The sequence below is a fragment of the Amblyomma maculatum genome, chromosome 9 (assembly GCF_055883805.1).
Source record: "Amblyomma maculatum isolate TAMU_Amacu chromosome 9, ASM5588380v1, whole genome shotgun sequence".
NCBI lineage: Eukaryota > Metazoa > Arthropoda > Arachnida > Ixodida > Ixodidae > Amblyomma > Amblyomma maculatum.
Window position 1 is genome coordinate 51501442 of NC_139352.1, and position 24201 is coordinate 51525642.

Genomic DNA, 24201 nt, shown 5'->3' on the forward strand with positions numbered 1-24201 from the left:
AACGGTGAATGCAAACCTAACCTACCTGCCACTCTTCCTATCTGCTATTCAACGCGGACAACGAAAGACACGTTTTGCCGCCCCCTCTCGGCCTCGGTGGCCGCGCACCAGTACTGAAAGCGGTACTAACTCATAGATAGCAATACAGACCTCGGCCCATGGCTCCAAAAGCATTTAGCTCTTACTACCACACTGATAAGTCAGTGGAAACCGGCCACTTTTTCATGGAGCCCGTACTGAAAAAAAAAACGTTGCTCTCACCATGTACACAGCAAACACGGAGAACACCATGAGTGAGAAGACGTCCTTGCATTCTCGGGCTTGATCTGGCTTCCTGAAGTCAGCCACTTCATCCTCTCCCAGCTCCGGAATAGACTGAAAATGTACCACATCTACGTATCAGCCACGGACGATATATTTTCACAACCAGTCATTCGCACTTTTTCTAGAAGGGCACGTTGTCGAAAATCGCATCATCACAAAATGTTTGTCTGGCATGTTCAGTATAGAAGGAATGCTGCATTTCCTAACTAAACTGCGTAATCCGCCGTTGAAGCCTATATGGTTCCTCAAACGCCCGCTACTTACTTCTACTCTATATCAAATTCTTCGTATATATTTTCTGTGCTCCCGATGCGGTGGTGCAGTGGTAAGACGCCCGGCTACTGTAACGGAGTACCTGGGTTCGATCCCGACCGCCGGCGGTTGCATTTCGATGGAGGCGTAACGAAGTGGCGTCCGTACACTGTGCGATGTCATTGTTGTTGCATCTATAGGAAGAGTTGTTGTTATGGCTGTAGGAAGAAGGAAAAGAAAATGCACGGGCCTACTACTGGCTCTGTAGCTTTGCCACTTGCGCGACCTCGTGCGGACAGAAGAGAAAATAGAGAACAGAGGAAAAAGAACAGGGAGAGAAAGACGCGCGCCGCAACAGCAGCCGTCGTCCACCACCGAAGCAGTGGAAGGTGCAATGACGGCCAACAACAGATAAAATTCGGTGGCTAGCTAGCCCCCGCCACAAGCGGCGATGACCTGCCGTCCCAGCCCCGCAGGGCCAGGATCTACCACCCTTCACCCTCTGTAGGAAGATGAAAAGAAACTGCACGGGCTTACTGCACGGGCCTACTACTGGCTCTATAGCTGAGCCGCCTCCGCTGCCTTGTGCGGACAGGAGAAAATAGAAAGGAAAGAAAAAGAGGGACAGGGAAAGACGCGCGTCGCAACGGCTGTTGTCCACCACCGAATGATGGCGGGTGCAATGACGGCCTACAACAGATACAACCAGCGGTGGCAACCAGTCCCAGCCCCATAGGGCCAGAGCAACCACCATCTCCTCCGCCCTGTCAGTGCACCTTAAAAATCCCCAGGTAGTCGAAATTACTCCGGAGCCTTCCACTATGGCACCCCTTTCTCTCTTTCCGCTTTCACTCCCACCTTCTTTCGTTCCCTTGCGGTGCGTTTCAGAGGTCTGTTACAGATACTGCTTCTTTCCTTTCCTGTGAACCAATCACTATATTTTCTGTGCGGAGCTCCCCACATCTACACACATTGATCTACACTGACCAAACAAAACCGCACTGGAACACTATGCATCATCAGCTAATGCATGCACGGTTGTGCATCAAGTTCTCTGTATGCCGAGACAGGTCGAATCGAAGGCTCAAAGCAGCCCGTGCGACATCGACTAGTCGAGGGAATTGTGGTCGCTACAAGCGAATCTAAAAATGCTCCCTTGGAAACTCGGGCGAGAAAACGTGGAATACGCCACGAGGAAAACAACGGCTGTTGCAGGCAGTACATCACCTGGAAGACGCTGCACTGAGCAATGCATTGTTGTTCTCGACAGTTCTCAGGGGACGGTGCAGGCCCATAGATCAAAAAAGTGACAAACATGCCTTGAACTTTGTGTTTACAAATTATTTAGGACCGCGCGCCGCATTAATATATACAGGACACCGTTTATATAGGGCTTACGGTTAGCCAGGTTCGAGATTTGAAAACAGGAAATTGCAAGCGTACACGAACGTCGAAAAAAGCAATCAACAAACTTGGCGGTTGGCATCGGGTAACTATACAGGCTCCGAATAATTAACAAGAGGCGACCTGGTTTTCTGAGGGCCCACTAAGTGCGTGCTGTTCCACGAGAGGAAAAAAGGGCTTCGAACCAATCTGCAACAAGATAGTGCCAGAGTGAACACACACGTTGCCTGACCCTTTTTCTTTTTCAGAACACTATAAGACGCAGATGACCACACATCAGCTGCAGAACAAACAAGGAAAGAATATTGTGTGAAGCAAAATAAGCAAGAAGTATATGAAAACAGGTCCAATTAAAGGACAAAATTACTGCCAGATAGCAAAAACGGAGAGTTCATTCAAAGGTGGCGAGAAAAACTACACGACATTTAGTTCCTATTTGAAGTGAAGTATATTGGTTTTTCTGGCTTCGTAACATTGTATGGCAAAGTCGTGTCTACCGCTTAGAAAGTTGCGTTTGTGAATGTAACATCTTTTTTTCTTCTCTCAGCTTGACTAGACTAAAACTAGCGATTATAGACCGATAGCCCTTGGAAGTGAAATGATACGGAGCTTGCTAAGGTGGTTCGTCCCTTTCAAGTGGTGCTAAAACATGGTTTCGGAGAAGCCTAATATATATAGGCCACGTATACAGGGAGTCAGCAGATCGGCTCACGCGTGTAACGTGCCTTTAGAAGTTGGTTCCTACCTCAATTTTGGAGAGGGTTCGTAGTGGCAAGAGACGATTCGGTAGCATCGGTCCAATATGGAGTACAAATTACTAGTCGATATAAAACCTAGTGCGTGTGAGGGACTCGCACTGACGACTTCTGTTGCTCGAAACCGTAATGAGGGCCACCTTCGGCGGGCGGAAGGACGCCATATCTTCGCAGACCTTTTAAGGCCGTGGTGACCGGACCACTGCTCGCAGAGGGGTGCCACTTCATCGCGTTGAAGAAAGTGAAGCAACGCGCAATGAGCGCGTCATCACACTGCACGGTGATGTACGCGGAGGCGGGACCTTCCGATGCTTGTCCGAGTCGGATGACGATATACCGCCGCCGCCGAGCCGCCTCAGACTATCCTGAGCAACGCATGCTTCACGAGAACGCTTTGCAAGTGCGCCCGCCGAGAAGCCGATGGTGAGGAGCAGATGTCGGAAAAGACTGAGATAACGCTCTTCACCAGAACGCCGAAGCAGCGCTTCACTCTCATTTATTTTTATTGTGTTATCCTTCACGTAAGATCCTCAAGTGCCCCTGTTTTTGACACTGCTTTTCCCTCATATTAAAATATGTGTTCTACGCTGCAGGAAGCTATGCTTATCCGTAGTCATCAGTATAAGTACTTACTTATCACGCACTGCAGTGCTTCCAGGAGAGTAGAACGAAAAAGTTTTGCTTAAGCAGGGTCGAACTTTAAGTTTATTGTACTTTTAACTGTCAGCCGCTGATGTGTGCAATGTATTTTTAGTTTCCGGAGGGAAATTTGCGCGCCATTGTTTGTTTCGCAAATATATTTCACTTCCGGTATGTATCTGCTGTTCACTTACTACCTCCTTCCATTCATACATTTAACTCTCAGACGCAGAGTCGCGCAGTGTGTTTTTAGTTTTCAAAAGGAAATTTGTGCGGCATTGTTTATTTCACAAATTGTATTTCAATTTCCGGTATCCTCGCCGTTCACTTAACCCCTTCTATTCATGCATCACGCTGTCTATTTAAAGGCGATGTAAGTGAGAAATCTTCTCGACTGCCATGTTCAAATCTCCCTTTGTATTCATTATATTCTTTTGTTTTTCACATGAACACATTATAATCATTCTCTCCGATTCAAAAATTAGGTTGTGGTTTGATGTATTAGCCTTGAAATCTATTTTGTACTCGTCTGTTCCCTTCATGTAATAGCTAACTGAAGATTCTGAAAATTTAGGAAATTCATCTTTCGGAGCAAATTGTGACATGTAAGCATATTTCGGAATTTATTCTTTAAAGAATAAACACAAGAGGTGCCGGGGAATGAGGATACACACTCACATATATAGAACAGGTTGAAGTTGGCGGCAAAGAGAAAATGAAGTCAAGGTAACGTGACCCATAATCGCAATGGGTGTGGTGCCGAGGAAATGGCTATTGCCCATACATGCTATCGAAGCGCTATCGAAACGAGGTTCCCGTGTTTCAGTAGAGGCAAACTCAAGGCGCCCGTTGAAAAAAAGAAACTTCCTGGTCGAAATTACCTGAGCCCTCCACCCCGGTATTCCTCAAGCTGAAGTCGGTTTTAGACGTTAAAAACCGCATATACAATAACTGTACGGATTTGCGTATTATGGATGTATGTTTTGTGCTATGAAATGCAGAGTTGTCCCAACCAAAGTCGAGAATTTCTTCACGCACACTGGGTGCCCTAATCCTATCAATATGCAGGAGATTTATTAGGTTCCATTTGCTAACAGAAAAATAACTTGTGGATTTTATCACACCTTTTATGCGACAGTATGCGCCGAGCAAATATTTTTTTTTTTTTGTAGCGAGTGCTACGTTGGCCACTGTCTCGCCATTTCACCGTGCCTGTCCGTGCCTGTCCGAAGAGCGCGTGCCTGTCCGATGAAGAAAAAGAAGAAGAAAAAAAGAAAAAGAAAAAAAAAGAAGGAAAAGAAGTAGAAGAAGAAAAACCAGAAGAAGAAGAAGTGACAGATATCTTGAAATTTGTAGAGGCGAACGACAACAGCCAATTGCTAGGACAGAAGGATCGTTCGAACGTTGTGACAGAGGTGTGCCCCTGAGTTCGACGTGAGATGATGTCATACCGCTAGAAGTCTTCTACACCCAAATGAGAATGGTCAACGAGGAGAGGCAACGGGATGTTCATACGTGAAGTTATTCCCCTATGGCATAAATAAAGCTGAAACCATAGAGTAAATTACTATGCGCAAAAGTCATATCTTTCCTTTCAAGCCGAGCTTAAACGTAGCCATGCAGACTGCTCTCACCTAACTCCAGGTTTAACCACAAGTTAAACCACAGCTAACTTTTTTTTTCAATAACCGGAGGCTGTGCAGATACTTTTCAGCGAAGTGGGGACATTAAGCTTTATGAATAGCAGGGTGGGCAGTAAGTAGAGGTTGTAGCGTCGAAAGAGGACGGCATGTCATTTTAAAAGCAACAACGTGAAAATAAAGAAAGCATGCACTGTTCTTTTAAAGTTTTTCATTGGAAAAACTCCATCTGTGCTTTGTGTCATTATATATCTTATTCTACATTAATTTCTTCATTTGAAGAACAAATTTGAATTCCAAGTTGTTGAAAAGAGGCGTTTTTCAGATTATATTTATTTCACTTACCTTCGACTCCTTTCCATTACGCGAGAGTGCTACTGCAGGCCTGTCGCCCATTCTGTCCCGATGAAGACAACTCGTCGCTGTTAAGCCAAAACAGCACCTGTCCGCAACAACTTCCTTCCCCCGTCATGGAGGGAGTGAACACGGTCTTTGCGGCTGCGCGGGTGCCACGACGACTAACCTAGGCTGCACTGACTTCCCTCAAGAAGGCCCCCAATAGAGTTCTCGTCCAGCGCCTCTCAGCCTCGGCTTTCTTTCTTCCTCGAGCCTTTGTATTCGTTTTAGCCGCCCTCCACTTCATCACTCACGGCTGTATCGACGCGTGCGTGGTCCACAGTGGATCGATTTTAGGCGGAGAGGAACTGGCCGGCACAGTTTGTTTCTTCTTTAACGTCACGATTGTACGAGACACGAGGCATCCACAATGCCTCAGTGAAAGTATTTGCTGCTAAAACGAGTTCCAGTGCGGCGAATGTGATGTTTCTTTTGCCTATTTAGCTGAAAAAAATTTTCTGTCAATATTTTTGTAATTTTATGGCTTACCTCAGCACGAACTACGATAGAAGGCGAAATATTTACTTCGTTTTCTGAAAATGTTTTCCTGATGCACGTGACCTACCACTTATAATATGAATTTCTTATGCCACATGGATCCCTTTATTCGAGGTTTAACGCTATAGCACGGATGAAACTATGACGATTAGTTTATGGCTTACCTCAGCCCGAAGTACCGTTAGAAGACGAAATATTTACTTCGTTTTCTGAAGTTGTTTTCCTGATACACACGTGACGTACCACTTATAATATGAATGTCTTATGCCACCTGGGCCCGCTTGCACAAAACAATCTTAAGACTGTCTTAGCTAAGTCCAGACTTAACTGGAGTCTAAAGAATAGGCCACTAGCATGGACGCTTAAGACTGGAGTCAAGACTGGGCTTCAGTCCTGACTTGAATAAGTCGCTTGTATGATTACGACTCTAGTTCTGTCTTGGTTAAGACACAAGGACGCCAGATGTCTAAGTAGAGAAATTAGGGAAATACAGGGATGCACTGGCACTGTCCCTGCTGTAAGATGTACACATTCCGTCAATTTTGCGTTGTGTAAAATCCGTGCCATTGCTTTTTGCGGCTTAAGATTGTGTTATGAGGAAAAATGCCCCAAGTGGTTGCTGAGGCCGTTTTGGGAAGCCACTCTGGTGAACATGAACCCGAAGCGTTCGACGTTCGGAACCCGAGCCGTCCTAAATAAGCTTGGTCTTTCTAAAGACACCATTTAAGTCTGGACTTGGCCCGGACTTTATCGTGCAAGCCGGCCCTGGATTCCTTTATTCGAGGTTTAGCGCTATAGCTCGGATGAAACTATGACGATTAGTTTGTAACGTCAGGAAATTTAAAAGAAACTTCGCGAGAAGTTTTAATAAGCGACCGCAGCGTTGGCGTGTGCCGCCGTACCCACCACGTTTGCGGCCATGCCCACTTCCACTAAAATGGTTTGGTTTATATATAGAGTTTAACGTCCCAAAGCGACTCAGGTTACGAGAGACGCCGTAGTGGAGGACTCCGGAAATTTCAACCAACTGGGTTCTTTAACGTGCACAACTGACATCACACAGCACATGGGTGCCATCGAGAAGCGGTCGCCGTGGCCGGGATACGATCCCGCATCCTTGTGCAGAGCAGTTGAGCGCCCTAATCCCTGCACCAACCCGGCGGATCAATACGACACCACGGCGGGGCACTAAGAGATTGTTCTAGAGTGAATGCGCGCGCATTGACCATGTCTGACCTGACGCCTCGTCTCGCAGCCTGACGGAACTCGCAAGACAGCGGCCGTTGTGCCCACGAAGTTCATACCAAGAAATGTCTGACACATTTTTTGGTAAAGACGTTTCTGAACGTAATTTTTCGCCGCTGCCGTATCCGAGTTTGAAATGAAGCTTTCAAGGTCGAATCAATATCCTGCCGGAGAAAATTAGAGTTACTATATAAGCTTTGTAGTAAAGCCTATAAAGTAACTCTACAGAAAATGTGTGGTGCCGACTCATCCATGGCGGCGGCCACTGGAGCTGACCTGATACGTCTTTCACTGGATAGATGGCGCTAGGGCAAACTGCGCGTCTAAAGCCTAAAACATGCCGCAAAATGATGGATGCCTTATTTACAGTGCATATGAAAAACTTAGTGTTTATTCATTGATTGGGCAGTGGTTGATAGTGCGATTGGTGGGCTGATTGATTAGTGTGTAGTGACTGGTTATTAACAAATGAAACCAGCGTGGTGTATACAAATAATTTCGCGTGTGTGTGTGTGTGTGTGTGTGTGTGTGTGTGTGTGTGTGTGTGTGTGTGTGTGTGTGTGTGTGTGTGTGTGTGTGTGTGCGTGCGTGCGTGCGTGCGTGCGTGCGTGCGTGCGTGCGTGCGTGCGTGCGTGCGTGCGTGCGTGCGTGCGTGCGTGCGTGCGTGTTTTCATGAGCAACGTAATGGTTCATTAAATGCAACAAACGCTGCAGCTCGCCCAATCTTGTGGTTCACCTTCATATCTGCGACTGAGTAGTCTACAACGAAAGGGCAAGAAAGGACCTAGCCTTTGGCTAGAGACATGAAAAATATTCTCGAACACACCTGAAACACCTACCGCCAAAATATGCACTGATAGCAACATACCAGGCGACGTTTCCTTCATTGTTTACATGTACAGAACTCTTAGTGCGAAGTTTATATCTGGCGTCGCAGCTCCGAGCCTCATGTGAAAATAAAAGATGCAATATGACACGCGTTACTGCGTAGATATCTCTGTATGCATCAGAAACTATACGATTCTTAAGACGGTGACAAAACTACCGGCACTGGTAAATCACAATATTATCAGATCTGTGTGCATAAAAACGATGTGCAGTAAAAAAGGTATTTTTCTTCCGTTTTTGTTTTATTTAACAATAAAGAACCTCATACTACCATGGACGATGAAGAATGTGGACCATGAGCGACTTCTTGGCATAGCCAGGAAATAGATTCAGCATGTTTATTGAGCGTTTGGTTAAATGAGACCACAATTACTACACTTGAGGAAAAGAAAAAACAGCGAAGACAAGGAGAAATGTGATCACCTTTCCAGCACTTCGCGTTTTCTAAAAGCTCCGTATAAATTTCAAGTAAATATAGCGTATTTAGAGTTTGATAAATGCTATGTTTCAAACATTTTCAGGGGTTACCTGTGTTCAGCTGAGTTTAGTGCGAATAAACACGCACTTTTTTTTTCGTCTTACTTGTTTCAACTCGCTGTAATTGTTGTTTCCAATACTTATCTTACTGTTTAACACTTCCAAAAGGCACTGAACAAACCGGTCAATCATCATTTTTCCTGTGATGACGTCACGGAATCTCAATTTTTTTTTTTTTTTTATCGAATGGTGTAAGAGGTTTTCTCTGGCTATATGAGCCTCGTGCGCTGCATTTTGAGCTGTCCATGCGGTGCCATCTGGGAGCAATCGCTGTAATTGGCGGAGGTTTGGTCATCTCCAGTGCAACGGCGTCCTTGAGCTTGGAGGCCACGGGTTTAACTAGGTTTAACCCTCTTGTGGTGCAATCTGAGAGCCGCTCCATCAAATAGCGGATGGTTACCCTTACCTGAACCTGGTAATAACGCGCGAAAGCACCCGTCGCGATGGCTTAGTGGTTAAGACGCTTTGCTACTGAACCCGAGTAGGTTCTAACCCGACCGGTTCCAAATCGCTCCGATACTTTTTTAGTATGAAAGCTTCACAAGAGGTCATGGTCAGTCGTTGGTGATAGACTCCATCACTCTCGCTGTTGGCGGGTGAACTTGTAAGACCCGTCGGGAAGGCTGGCGCGGCGAAACCGATATACCGTTTTAGTTTGAAATCCCCGCGCGAGGCCACGTGGTTGGGATCTAACGAAACAGCTCACCCAATCAGAGCGACGGCATAAACAAAATCAGACAAGATTCTTGGTTTATTAGTGGTGAGCGTGTGAGTGGTTTGGCACTAAACATTGGCGTACCTCAGAACAACGCCCTTTAAGGGGTGAAAAATAAATGCCAGCAAAACCCTCCGTATCTTCTTTTAAAATTTCCACAAACACCCTCTCAGTAAAAATATGGCTTCATGAGAAAACTATCTTTGAGCCTTGTTAACCAGTTTGCATTTTTTTTGCAACAAACCTGAAACAATAAAACATTTTTTCATTGAAAGTTGGGATGCTATTTTTCACTTCGACGTCCTTCAGAGAACCTTGAGAATTATTTAGCAGCCACGCCTCATGCCATTCGTTTTCTACCGGGGGACAATGAGGGTGAGGCACCATGCGGCTTGACAGTGGTTCCTAACCTTCACTATGACCTCCACAACCTTTGAAGGACAAGAATGTAGGATGAAAATGTTCGCTTTGCGCGTGAAAATTTCATTGCCAGTACGACACATGTGCGCGTCACGTTCAACCTCAGCCTGAGCCGCCCGAATATCGCTGGGCAAGTTTGACAACTTAATTGAATTGCATAGGTTTTAATGTTATGTGAAAACGAATGTTCAGCACGTCCCTGTGTTCTTTGCAGGCTGTACTGCACTTATTAAATTTAAAGCCGGATGTGATTAAAAACAGTATATAGCTGTGCTCGGCTCAGGTATCGGAGGGCGGCTCTTGGTCATATTTTTTTCGTTTTTTTTTCTTCTTTTTTAATGTACCGAAGTTAATTTATAGCTTTTAATGCTTTCTCGAGTCTGGGGCCGCTTTTTCATCTCGAAATCAGAGCCGCCGACTCATGCAGGAAAATTCGCAAGCCCAATTCCACATGCCAGTTGATCCAGTACAGTAAACCGGTATACAGAATCTGATATGAAGTCCATACCAGGTTTTTCAGTATAAGGACTCCACAGACGCCTCGCAGCAACCTTTGTGCTTGAGCACACATTGGGCGCAAGTATGAGTCCAGCCAGTACCACTTCAGCTGTCAGCGCTGTTCACAAGCTCAACAGTACAACTTTTCAGCTTGATTCAATAGCCGCTTATTTCAGTTCAGATTATTATTAATAGCAGTTATTCACCTGCTCAAAAATCCTTCGGCACAGCAGCAGGTCACAACGTATGGTATTGGGTGGTGTTACGTTTCGCCACCGACAAGTGCGACAGCTGACGCGGCCACAGCGCAGCAACAGATAAAGCAGCGTGCGTTTCTGCCATTTCGGCGCCATCCGGTCGGCAGCCCAACGTTTCCTCCCGCGAACGTGTCTCGTCGTGGTCGTGCCACGCGCCGAGTGTGTGTGCGTACGTGTGTGTGCAAACGCTGGCCAAGCCCGGCGCTCGAGGGAGAATGCGTCGCCCTCGCCCGTCTGCAGGAGGTGGAGGAGATTCGGTCGCGTCACTGACGATTGAGTTATCTCGTCTTGTTCGGCCTTGCGGGCTCTTCCTTTTCCTCAGAACTGAAAGCAGCGGCAGACTCCGCTGCGACAGAGACTACTTGAGACGCCGTAGAGACGACGTTAGACACCAGCTGTGTGAGAGTGTCAGCATTCTCTCCGGGTCAGCTTCTCTGCCTGTTCCTTCATGGTGTTGTATTAAATGTGATTTTGTTAGAAGACGCCTCGTCTTTGCTGGGACCATTGATGCCGTCCGCCGAGCCACGGAGCCGCCAGGCCAACGCTACTGATGGGGCCGCGCGCCGCATGTAACAACTGGCGTCAAAGGTTGGATGATCCACGCGAGCCCCGCCTTTAATAACTGGTGGCAGCGGTGGGGTACCCAGGCGCGACCTGCATCTAATAACTGGTAGGCAGCGGTGGGACGAGCCAGGTGAGACCATCGTCCAACAACCGGTGATCAGCGGTGGGACGACGACGACCAAGCCGTGACCGTGGTTGGTGAGATGAGCCAGACCTGACCGAGGTGCAACATCTGGTGGGAAGGGCGGAGATTTCCCAGGCGTGACCCATGCAACAAGCTGCTCAGCGGAAAGCCGGGAGCAGTGCAACGAGCCCTGTGTGATGACTGGTTGCCTGCAGCGGAACGATTGCGCTTGATTCTTGGCTGTGAGGTTTGGTGAGTGCGGGACTTTCTTCTGAGTTTTGCCAGGCATTTGCTAAGTAGAAAACAGAGCTGGTAATTGTGTTGTCATTGTTGCTGGGTTAATTTGCAGCAAGGCAATAGTGGGCAATAGAGACGGCCGCACTCAGAACAGCCATGGATTTAAAGTCGTTGCGCAAACTGAAATTGCTGGAGCTTGCGAGGGAGTTGGGTCTGAATTTGTCAAACTCAGAAAACCAGAAGTGCTGAAGGCTATTCTTGCGTTGGAAGCTGAAGATGACGAGCTTTCGGAATGCCTTGAGATCATTGACGAACGTCAAGATAAAGAGGAACGTGAACGGAGGGAACGTCACGAGAAAGATGAACGTGGGCGTAAGGAACATTACGGGAGAGGAACGTGAACGTCACGAGAAAGAGAAATGTGAACATAGGGAACGTCACGAGGTAGAGGAACGTGAACGTAAAGAACGTCACGAGAAAGAGGAACGTGAACGTAGGGAACGTCGCGAGGAGTAAGAAAAGCGGTTTGCCCGCATAAAGAAACTGATGCAGCTGGAGATTTCAGCACATGCCATTCAGTGCAATGGTTCAAAACCGCGAGACGGTCCGCCACCGTTCCTCATCGCCGAGGATGTGGCAGAGTATTTGGCAGACTTCGAGAGTGTCTGCAGAAGTAAACGTTTCGAGCGAGATAGTTGGGCGCAGAAGTTGGTAGCTCTTCTCTCCGCTGAAGCGTCGGAAGAAATCAAGCGCTTGGTTGGCGACCGCTTGAAAAGTTACGATGAACTAAAAACGTCATTGCTGATACGCTATCAGATAACGAGTCATGATCTTCGGAAGAGGTATGAGAGCGAGAAACATTGTTACATGTCGTACTTTGATTTGGCGTATCAGTTAAAAGCCGCTGTAAGCGAATAGCTAGACAGTGCGGAAGTTTCGGAGCAAATCGAACTTGCACCGGAGAGTGAAAAGCAGCTTGGGGAAGCGGCCGAGCAACGCGACCGCAGTAGCGAGCCGACCGAGCCTCGAACAGAAGAGTATCGGGTTACCTTGGTCGAGCCAGTGGCAGCTGAGACCGCTAGCGCAGGCTTATTCGGCGAGAAATCCGCAGGGATGCTGTCCAGCGAGGTGAGCTGCACGCCGACCCAAGTAGCTGTAGGAGATACAGTTCCACCAAATGAGTGTGGGGAACTATCAGTAACTGAACCACCTCTCGAGTCAAAAGAGGAAGCTTGTGTAGTACGTGGCGGAGATGGAAACCAGCTACGAAATGACAGAATCACTGTTTCCGAAATCGGTTGTGTGGTAGAGCAGGGCACGCCGAAGAATGATGTGTCGATCAGGGAAACTGCGCAGCCCATGAGTTGTAATCAGCCAGGGCAGACCCGCGATGAGTGCGCGTCCACTGTAGAAAGCCGCACTTGCGCAGTTGACAGCGAACGACTAGAGCGGAGTCAGCATCATTCGTGTCCTGACACGCCGAGTTGTATTCACGAAAGCAACAACCCCAGCGCGAACGCGGCACACCTGGCTATCACGCAATCCGAAGCGCCCCAGCTGTCGAAGGAGCTTGATCGTGCGCTGGTTAGCGCTGAGCGATGCGGCACACCGGACGACCACAGGTTAAACTGATTAGCGAGCCGCCTGATGAAACGCCTGGCTTGGGGTCTGGCATGAGCGGTTGTTCGAATTTGACTGAAAGTGAGTCATGCGCTGCTGGCCGCGACGCAGACGCGGCGCCGCACTTTGACGACACCGGTGCCCTACTAGCTCCGGTTACCGCTAGCTTGTCGGAGATGGCGTCAGAAGAAAGTAGAGAGTATTCAAGGGCTGCATCGTAAGGAGAGCAAACTCAAACTATTCCGAAAAGAAAGCAGAAAGCCGGTGTTCCAGTGCTGCGGTAGAAAAAAGCGGAAAGGCAGGCTCGAGAAAGAATGGAGCAATTTGAAGCTATCGCGAAAAAGAAAGCGACTATCCCAAAGGCACAATTGCGCCCGTGCCGAGAAAATGCGCGACTGGTGCGCAAAGCTTAAGGAGAGGGATAAGTTGTTTAGAAAAGCGAGTGATTCATGCTCATGTGTTTCTTTGCACAAAAAAAACAGGAAGGTAAGGTTATTCCGTGAAACGGACAGCCGAAGCTTTAGTGAAAAGAGTGATCTGAACGGTAACGCCGATGGCTTAAGTCGGAGCTTCTAACGTGAGAAGAATCCTGTTTTCACTTGTTGGTGTTTTTCTTCCTGACATAAGATTTTGAAAATTTGTATTGAATATCTTTGCTTGAAAGTGGTGTTTTTTTTTTAATGCAATTTTCAAATTTGTGGACGCGTTCCAAGTGCTGCTGAGCTACTCCTTAAGGTAAATGGGTGTATAGGAGGGAAACAGCCTGGCATGACTTGGTGAAGATTGTGCCATGCTTGCTGGCTGACCGGTTAAGTCCTTAGCGTGGCTGTGAAGTTGTGGGTTGTCAGAACACTCTCCCGAAGACAAATTTCAGAGTATCTAGGGAACCACGACCTGCCAAGGAAGTCTTCTGGCTGATTGGGCTCAAGAGAAGCAGAGTCGGACGAAGCCGGCTAGCAGCAATATCCCAATCCCTCCGGACAGCGGATGCAGTCCCCTGCCCTTCGGTATCTCCCTCCCCGACGGGGCAGTCTGTTACGTTTCGCCACCTACAAGTGCGACAGCTGATGCGGCCACAGCGCAGCAACAGGCAAAGCAGCGAGCGTTTCGGCCATTTCGGCGCCATCTGGTCGGCCGCCCAACGCTTCCTCCCGCGAACGTGTCTCGTCGTGTTCGTGCCACGCGCCGAGTGTGCGTGCGTGTGTGTACAAACGCTGGCCAAGCCCGGCGCTCGAGGGAGAATGCGTCGCCCTCGCCCGTCTGCAGGAGGTGGAGGAGATTCGGTCGCGTCACTGACGATTGAGTCATCTGGTCTTGTTCGGACTTGCGGGCTCTTCCTTTCCCTCAGAACTGACAAGCCTATAAAAAGCAGCGGCAGACTCCGCTGCGACAGAGACTACTTGAGACGCCGTAGAGACGACGTTAGACACCAGCTGTGTGAGAGTGTCAGCATTCTCTCCGGGTCAGCTTCTCTGCCCGTTCCTTCATGGTGTTGTATTAAATGTGATTTTGTTAGAAGACGCCTCGTCTTTGCTGGGACCATTGATGCCGTCCGCCGAGCCACGGAGCCGCCAGGCCAACGCTACTGATGGGGCCGCGAGCCGCATGTAACAACTGGCGTCAAAGGTTGGATGATCCACGCGAGCCCCGCATCTAATAACTGGTGGCAGCGGTGGGGTAACCAGGCGCGACCCGCATCTAATACTAGACACTGGCACGGAGAAAATGTTGGACATAAAGAATTGGAACACTGGTACAGTTTTTATATATTTTACTTTCTCTCCTGCTGCAAAGAAAATCTCGCTTAAACGAGGTTTCTCATTTATCGAAAAGCATGAAGTGCAATGAGTTGAACGTTTCTTATTCTGATTTTTTATTCTTTCCGAAATGGAGCTTAGCAACCATTAAAAAATCGTGCACTGAAAACGTTCTCTTAAATTCGAAGTTTGCAGCTGTAATGTTTGTGCTCTTTAGATTCGAATTTTTTAAATTAACCACACAGCTATCGAGACAAATAAATAAATTTCTTACCGCAGTTGACGGAGCCCTTGTTGGCGGTCCACAGCAGTCCATTGCCCGAGAGTGGTCGCGCCCACTTCTGGAAAGATCGGTTACATCCCCGTCACGGAGCGCAGGTTTCACCCAAGCCATTCGTTTAGCTTTATAAGTTTCAACGTCACGAAGTGACTCAGGCTGTGAGAGAAACCGATAGTGAGGGCTCCCGATAAAAAATATGGCGCGATTTACTCCTCTAAACCTACTTTACAGAGAAAAAAGTTCTGCTTTCTGATACGCTCGGCTAATCCAAAGCGAAGCAACTGTTATTAATCCTGTTATTATACCTTAGTCACGTGGTATTACAATAGTGGAACTGAGCGAGCACCGCCTCTCTGTAGCGAGTTTGGCAGGAGTTCGAAAAAGGAGAAGCGAAGAAGCAGGTGTGCGAAGACGAAGCGACCGCCGCCAGCTCCGCGTGCCACGCATCTGCGGTCAAGGTCAAACGCTCGCCAAACCTGACCTTAGTTAACATGGAGTAGTGGGACTTTTCATTTTTCACTATGACTATTTAAGCTTCCTTGCTTCCTCGCTTACAGCGAAATGCGGTCGCCGCCGTCAGGCTCAAACCAGCGTTCCCTGCATGGGCTCAAAGTCGAGAGAGAGAGAGAGAGAGAAATAACATTTATTGGCACCCGTCAAAAGGTTGGCGAGGATCCGAGGAGCAGCTCTGTCCCGGCCATGTCCTCCCCCTCAGCCGTCGACCTGGATCTCTTGAATGTGAGCAGCGGCCAGGGCGAGATGGATGACTTCACGTTGGCCTTTTTCTCCTGTTTTACAATTAGTGCCACCGAGGACTCATCTATTCTGTCAGGTTCTCCAAATCTAGGACACTTCCATATCATGTTGATCATGTCCGCTATGCCATCGCAACGTTAGCACCAGGGGCTAAAAATTTCCGGGTGCCGCTTGCTGTAAAGTTGGTGGTTCGGGAATACCCCACTTTGGAGCTTACGCCACATAACCTTGTCTCTTTTGGTGAGTTGCTTACACGCTTTTGGAAATATTGATCTGCCTAAATAGTAATGATTTAGGATATCTTGATAGGTATTAAGGTCATCACCGAACTGTAGGGGCTCCTCATCGCACAAGGGGTACGAGGTTGCGCATAAGACGTCACTGGGATCCCGGAATGTAGCTAAACCTCGGGTCAGTATGTGCGCTTTCTCGTTCCTCCTCAACCCCTGGTGCACCGGTGTCCAAATGAGCGGGACCCGCTCTGCCGGTGGTGGACCGCTGGCCAAGACTCTTGCTGCTATGGCCGAAATGCGGCCCGCGTCAAAGTTTCTAATCGCTGATTTCGAGTCTGTAACTATAATTTTGACCTGTTTTTGTGTTAGAGCTACCGCAATGGCCACCTCTTCCGCCTCCGTTGCGGCCGAGTGTGAGGTGCTAACTGCCGAGCCTCCGTTTTCTCTAGTTGCTACTGAAACACGTCCCATACTGTCCGCGCATTGTGCGGCATCTGTATATAAGACTGTCCTCTTAACGGGCTTGCAGCGCTGCTGCTCTATCACTCCTCCGGCTCTCATGGTAGACGGGGTGCAGTTTTGGGGGGAGCGGAGGTATTTTTAATTTGTCCCTAACCCATCTAGGAACCTTATCTGTACTTCTGGAGCATGCTTGCGGCTCATAGCCCAGCTCTCCAAAATGCTCCGACCAGTACAACTGCGCAACAGTATCTGGTATTGTGAGGTCGTTGCAGCCTCAAAGAGCTCTTCGGTGGTATCGGAAACCCCTGGTCTCAAAATCTTGTTTGTCGATGTATTGGGTGGTAAGCATAGTGCCGTTTTGATTGTTTTACGAATGAGAACGTCAAGTTTCTCCTTTTCCGCCTTGTGAAGCCGTAAATACGGCGCCACATAGACTATCCTACTGATTCTGAGACTGGACTAGCTTAAGGATGTTAGCTTCTTTCATGCCCGCATGTTTGTTTGCGATCCGCTTAAGGAGTCTACAAGTTTGACTGGTGCTAGCGTCTAGCCTCTGTATTGTTTCCGAGTTCCTGCCGTTAGCCTGAATTCGTAATCCCAGAACTCTAATGCTTGCCACCGTTGGTATAATGTTAACGTCGACCCTGAGTGTTATTTCCGGGTTATCCTGCTTTATACGCCGACGATGGGGCATTCGCATTGGCCTGAGAACGAGCGCTTCCAATTTCTCGGACGAACATTAGAGACTGATTGGTTCTAAATATCTTTCTATAACATCGATTGCTCGCTGGAGTGTATGTTCAATTTCACCGTCACTGCCCCTGCACATCCACAGAGCGTATGGTTTAACCCCTGTATTTACTCTAGTTTTGCGGAGAGGCCAAGCATGGCGACATTAAACAGGGTCGGAGACAACACCGATTCAGGCGGTGTGCCTTTGTTTCCTAGTCGAATACCTTCTACTGTGTGTCCCCTCATACTGATAGTTGCCGTTCTATCGCTGAGGAAATCGCGTACGTAGTTGTACGTGCGAACTCCTACGTCTAATACACTGAGATTCTGCATAATAGCCGAATGCTTCACGTTATCAAAAGGTTTTGACACATTTACACCAACGATCACCCTGGCGTCTACGGTTGAATTGTATATGATTCTTTTAGCTCCAACATGACATCGCATGCGGCCAATTGCGGTCTAAATCCGATCATGTTGTTCGGATAGATTTTGTTGTCCTCCAAAACCGGTTCAGCCAGGCCTGAACAACATGCTCCATTAGTTTCCCCACGCATGACGTGAGCGAGATGGTACGCAAGTGTTCGAAACCCGGCCGTTTCCCTGGCTTCAGTAGGAACACGAGGTCTGCGGCCTTCCATGTCGCCGGCAGCCGACCGGTCTCCCAGCACTCCTGCATGAATGCTGCGAGGTGTCGGATTGACGCGTCGTCCAAGTTTCTTGGCATTCGATTGCTGACTCTGTTCGGACCTGCAGCAGCCATTGTTCTCAGTCTATTTAATTATTTCTGCCCGGGGCAACCGTTGTCGGGCTATCTAGACCCGGGTTTTCCAGGCCCTTGTAATCAGGCATTTGATGACCTGTACCATTTGCACTCGTGCTATGGTCTTTCCAGTTGTGATGTATGGATGCGAGAGTTGGACTGTGAAAAAGGCTGACCGCCGAAGAATTGACGCGTTTGAATTGTGGTGCTGGCGAAGACTCTTGAGAGTTCCTTGGACTTCCAGAAGATCAAATCAGTCGATATTGTCGACCATAAACCCTGACTGCTCATTGGAGGGTCAAATTCTAAAGTTAAAGCTCAGCTACTTTGGTCATCTAATAAGAAGAGAGGAGTCGCTGGAGAAAAATTTGATGTTGGGAAAGGTTGAGGGTTGCCGGAGAAGGGGTAGGCAGCAAACGCGATGGTTAGATGGCATCCTCGAGGCACTGCAGATGAAGTTATGTGATGTTAGGAAGGTAGTGAGAGACCGGAAAGCGTGGCGTGACATGGTCCATAGGGTCACGAAGAGTCGAACACGACTGAACGACTGAACTAAACTAAACCGAACTACCATTTGCACAGTTCAAATTCCCGTCTTGGACTTGAGATATGAGAGTAGCCGCTGTCTCGTCGAAAGTATGTATTAGCCTGTTGAGTGGCTACCTGGCCTCCAATTTAGACTTGTCGAGATCTAGAAGCCGAAGTAAGTGCCACGTACTTGCATTCCCGATGTTTCTGTCCAGTTTGTCACAAATGTTGCCCCAGTTTTGCCTTGTTAAACCGAGCGCATATTCTTCAATTTCCTTGTTCAGCCCTGCCAATTGTCTGCGCAAGTTCCTATTCCATCTTTTCTGTGTCAGTCGCATTTCTAGATCCTTCTTCCTACGCCAGAGACTGACCATGTGGTGATCTACTCCTTCAACGTCCTCGTCAACCTCCACCTCCTCCGTTGCTTCGTTGACAGACTGAAAGGCCCTTTTATTCCAATCGTCAATGTTACTTATGGCTTCCTCGTCCCCTATGCGGTCATTTCGGAAAGCCTCCCAGTTCAGCAGCGTTGCCTTCTTTGTGCGAACGACCGGTGGGCGGTTGTCTACTAGAATTTCTATAATGTTATGATCGCTGCCTAAATTTTCACCTGTGTTGCACCACGTGGCGGACACGCAGCCTCTGGTTACAGTTAAGTCCGGAGATGCGTCTACCGAAACGCAATAGTCAAGTGCCTAAGCCACTGAACCTCATCGTCAGACTTAAAGCATTCCTGTTCCCTTAATGCGCTCTGCTTGTGCTGTAATGCGCGTTTTCATTTCACGACTGGTGTAATTTGTCTTATATTCCCGCCTCCTTCTCACCCGCCCTCTGAATTGTAGTTACACACAAAAAAGACGATAGTATATCTGTTTTCTGCACTACGTGGTCCGTCTGATGCTTATGCCTCGCCGGCAAATTCACTGCCTTTAAATACTTGGTCAATTCAGTTTTAACGCGACGTCGTTAAAGTCCCTGTTAGCTCGACAGGAAAATCGTAAGTATTCCTTTGGCAGGTAACATGGTCGGGCATTGATTTTCAGGTATAGTGTGATATCATTAAACCTCGTGACACAACAGAGATGCCAGAAGCAGCCACCTCAGGCTTCTTTGAGATGACAGGGTGGTATTTATAAATCTCCGTGAACCGTAGATCCCAAGTAAGAGGCGTTGTACTCCATGGCCACACAGAAGCGGTCGTATACGACTGGGTTAAGGCGGGCTTAATATCTATAGTGGGGTGGTCTTTCTAAAATGTGGTAGCTTACGACTGAACGCTAACGACTGTCTGTGTAAGAGTTTGAGGCAAAAATTAAGGAGTTATATTGATTAGGCCAGATTAGGCATGTACGAACGCTACAGGGACACTCAAGGCGACTCTCAGAAGGGATTCGTTAAATCTGTCGCGTCATACTGGAGTCATTGAGGCGAAGCTTAAGTGTCCATCAGATTTACTCGTAACTACATGATGCCTAGTTTTCGCGGATATTCGCCAGCTAGCGCCGTCTAATAGGTCGCAGTAGCAAATAGCATCTGACTCTTTGGGTATGCTGTAAACTCGTTAGATCGAAAATAAGACTTCGGGTAGATGTTGTGCGAGCATGGGAATTCCTATGACCGACTCTTCCCCCTTCCGTCAGTATTTCCGCTTTCACAGCTAGCAAAGGAAAATGAGCTCTTTTAGGGGGTGGTAGAAATTTCGCAGGTCCCACTATAGTCCCGACTCTCAACACTAAGGTGCCCGGGAATTAAGGATGCATGTCCAAGCTTCGTTCTTGTTTTTTTTTTTTTTACATGGGTTGCTGTTTCGCAGAGTGAGGCATAACAGTAATTAAGTGAGTTATTAACGTAAGTTAAAGTCCTAAATATGTGCGCGGAATACTTGGTTTATGACCTACTGCTTGCTCTTTTACCTTATGGCATTCTCCACGTATTCCTGCTTACCTAAAGCAAGTCAAATGGCTCAGCTCCCAGACAATGGTTCTTGGCTTTCATGCAGATCATAAAGGGGCTGTCCAAGACCTGATAACCAGCCGCTATGCCTAAAAGCGCCAAATGCTAATTAACTAAAGATTTTTTCTCGCTCGATGTGTCCTCCACAAATCCGATACGGTTCCTGACTGCCTGATGCCATTCACGTTAGCTACGCGTGCTTTCTTCCGCGTAAAAGGTAACAAAGGTTCCCGACAACCAACACCCTCTCTAACTCGTGAACAACTTACACAACACGCACCTAGCGCAACACATTCTCCGCACGTTCATTCAGCACCGAAAAACTATTAAGCGAGGTTCATTGCGTTACTGCGGCGTTTGCTTACCTTTCCGTGTGGATCTGCGTAAACGCACCCGTTCCGCCAACGCCGGAGGCACTCTGCCAGCGGATCACTGTGCCTCCGTCCTCTCGGCCTGCGCACTCAAGCCCTCTTCATCACCGACACCTCAGGCTGCACCGCATTAGAATGCCCCGATGCCAGTGACGTCAGCATTGTGTCTATGATGCCTCCTCAGAGCTGGACACAGACTGCGGAACGCTGTTCAGAGGAGGTGAAGCCAGCTTGCGTGCCAGGTGCATCGCTCCGGTGACCGGCGATGCGATGAGCGCATCGGGTTGCCCGTGCTGGCGAGGTGCTTCCTTTATGCACACACCCCCACTCTCGGAGTTTCGACTCAGCCGAACTGCAGTAGTTGTTTTCCTTTTATCGTCTCCTACATGCGCGGCCCGTCGTGCGTGTTGTGGGACTATACGCAACCGCGTCTCCTCTGGCTTGCGGCCGCACCCGGCTGCGAAAACACGGCACTCGGACCGCGGCCGTTGTCCCTAATCGTTGCCCAAAGCGCGCGGAGCTATATACGCATCGGAGTGGCGGCGTCGTCCATACTGTGGTGTGTATGCGATTGCGTTTGCGTATTCGCTGTCGAAAAAGGGGAACGGAGGGATCGGAGGGAGGGCATATTGAGGGCTGAAGCGACTCCTTCGCTGCATTCCTCCTACAGCGTTTACTGTAACGTAAGCACATTACACAGGTCTGGGTACTGCCTCAGTCATGTGATGTTTGCGGTTGTTTACCCATTTACTCAGCGGTACCCAAATGGCAAACAAGCGGATCCCTGCTTGCTTCTGTAGTGTGGTTAATTACACGATATTCGCTATCCGTGTAGAAGCCTAAAAAATTGGAATGAAATTTCCCACCTTCTAAATTTTTGTTTCAGGACACTTAACTGGGTTTCAAGTATTGACAGTGGAGCCTGATAGTTCTTTCGGCCGCTTGTGTGGGTGGTGACAGCGATCTGCTATGTCACACAACTGTACCTCTAACGCCAACACCTAACAATCATGTAAGCTTCACTGCAACTGACCAGTTAATAGCGGAATGGCGCAAGTCAAATTCCACCCGTTGGTCACTGCAGCCTCAAGCTCACAGCGAAACATTTTCATCGTCGATCTTACCAGGTAGTCCGGAATTACATATCTAAGCTTCTAGTTTATGAAAAAGGCCGGCGCAGTACAGCAGGGTTCAGCCATAAGCAGGGCACACTAGAAGCAAAGTTTATTGCAACCGTGAACAATTCCGTACCACTGAGGTCTGCATCACGCCATTTTTGAGCTTGCTGTCAATTAAGTGTTACTTGACTGGCTCAAAGCAGGGTGAGCGGAAGTTACTTCAGGGGCCCTCTTTGCCAAAGACGTTCCGGTCGCGTGGTTTTCTTTCTATTTGCTGCATTGTAACGTTTGTGAAACTCCAAAGCTCCATATCTCTTTAATAATAAAACAAGCCGTATCTTCGACTTTAATTGCATTTCTACCGTCAAGGATTACCAACTACCCCACCGTGTTTCTCGAGAGCAAGTCTTGGTCAATGCAAGTTCATTTGGCCAGCGCGCCCCGCCGCGGTGGCACAGTGGTTATGGCACTCGACTGCCGTGCACATCCTGGCCGCGGCGGCCGCTTTTCGATGGAGACGAGAAAGCAAGGCACCCGTGTGCTGTGCGATGTCACTGCACGTTGAAGAACTCCTGGTAGTCTAAATTTCCTGAGCCCTCCACTACGGTGTCTCTCATAGCCTGAGCCGCTTTGGGACGTTGAACGTACCCCACAAACCGAAGCAACCAAACTATTGGCCAATACTACGTGTGATTTTTCCGCGTTGCAAAACACCCTAGCACAAATTTAAGTGTACAACTCCTCCGTATTGCGGGCCCGTCTGAACCTCGGCAGCATTGCATAGATCCGCGCACAGGAGCACGCTAGCCCACATCCATCGAGCTGGCACCAACCATTACGTTCCATTCGCCCGGGCCACGCAGGAATCGATGGTCATTCGGCCTGCGCGCATTCGAGCGGAGGAACACGCGGCGTGACTTGTTGCACTGAACTCCGGCAGCCGCACTGGCGTGCCCGCTGTTCTTGACCGAATTTAGAACACGATAGGTATATACACTGCACTCAGTGTGGACACAACGAGGAGAGGCGATGACGATGCCTTTCCTTTGTTTCGAGGATAAGCATATGTCATCGCCAGGACACGCTCCATCCACCACGCTTCGCAATCAATGCGAACGCCGGCTTTAAGCAAAGGTCATAAGAGGCGCTGTTTCATGGGTCGCGAGCTCGGGACCGAAACAACGGCCAAGTTCTTAAGCGACAGTCGAAAGGGAGACAGACAAGGTTGGTGTGCGGCCGCACTTCCTTCGATTCATCGAACACAGAACATGCTGTGAAAGCAGTAAGAGGCACGTTATTGTCCATTTTGTTTTCTTGCTCTTTCTCGGAGACAAAAAAAATTACACAGCTGCCCCACGACTGATGTTGCACGAATTGATTAACTTTGTTCTGTGAACAAAACATTACCATTACAATGTCGTAAACATTGAGGGCCGACATAATTAAGCAGCTTTGGGCGAAATACTAGCGGTTTGTTCTGCTTCAGCTGTGAAACCTTCCTTGCTTGTAGATGCGTGAAAGTTTCCTGTTTAGTTTTTTATGCTTTGTTTTAGTGCGTGCTTCGTCGGTAATAAAGCTGTTTAGGGTCGCAGTATTTTGTACTTTGTTTTTGTATCGCGCATCTCCTGCTTGGACCAGGTTCCGTTCCTATAGTATTCGACAAAGAATAATGAAACAAATGAATAATATTTGCAATGCCCAAAATGCGCCCTTAATTTAGTTGCGTACATTTCCCCCAGGGCGGAGTAATGTGTATGCAATATAAATTAATGTGTTTAGTACTCTGCTCGTCGTTGTATTAATAGCCCATTAAACATGTAAATATTGTTCCGGAAGAGCGGCAGTATTATACCTGATAAAACTTATGCCGCCAAGAGACCTGATTCAACTCATCTGGACAACAATTCGATTGGACAGCAATCTACTTCCTTGGTGTTGATAGAACTTCAAGATGTGGTCTCCAACGAGGAAGGAATACATTCCAATGAAAGCGCGTGTGGCCGTGTAAACACTCGTAGCCTACGCATGGGGCGTGTACAGTGTATAATCAAAATAAACTAAGGAATTCAATGAGAATCGTTTTTATATATAAATATGATTTTTTTTGTTTCTTTTTTAGTCGACATTTATTGCCTTAGGGCGTCAGTAGGTTATGAGATGAAGGATGAATAAATGATTAAATGAATGGAAAAAGGTTGGCTGATTTGATGAAGTCCAGAAGTGAGCGATGATGAG

At 48.0% G+C, this 24201-nt stretch overlaps 1 protein-coding gene across 1 annotated transcript in view; it reads right to left on the reverse strand.

Annotated features, from left to right (window-relative positions):
* The window catches only part of LOC146179057 (choline transporter-like protein 1), a 79230-nt gene extending 64123 nt beyond the window's left edge, over positions 1 to 15107 (reverse strand). The window contains exons 1-2 of the mRNA XM_084579838.1: positions 15045 to 15107; positions 262 to 375 (exon numbers count right to left, since the gene is read on the reverse strand). Coding sequence (XP_084435964.1) covers positions 262 to 375; positions 15045 to 15086 — 156 coding nt within the window. The 5' untranslated portion in view covers positions 15087 to 15107. The remainder of the gene's footprint in view (positions 1 to 261; positions 376 to 15044) is intronic.
* Positions 15108 to 24201: the final 9094 nt, after the last annotated feature.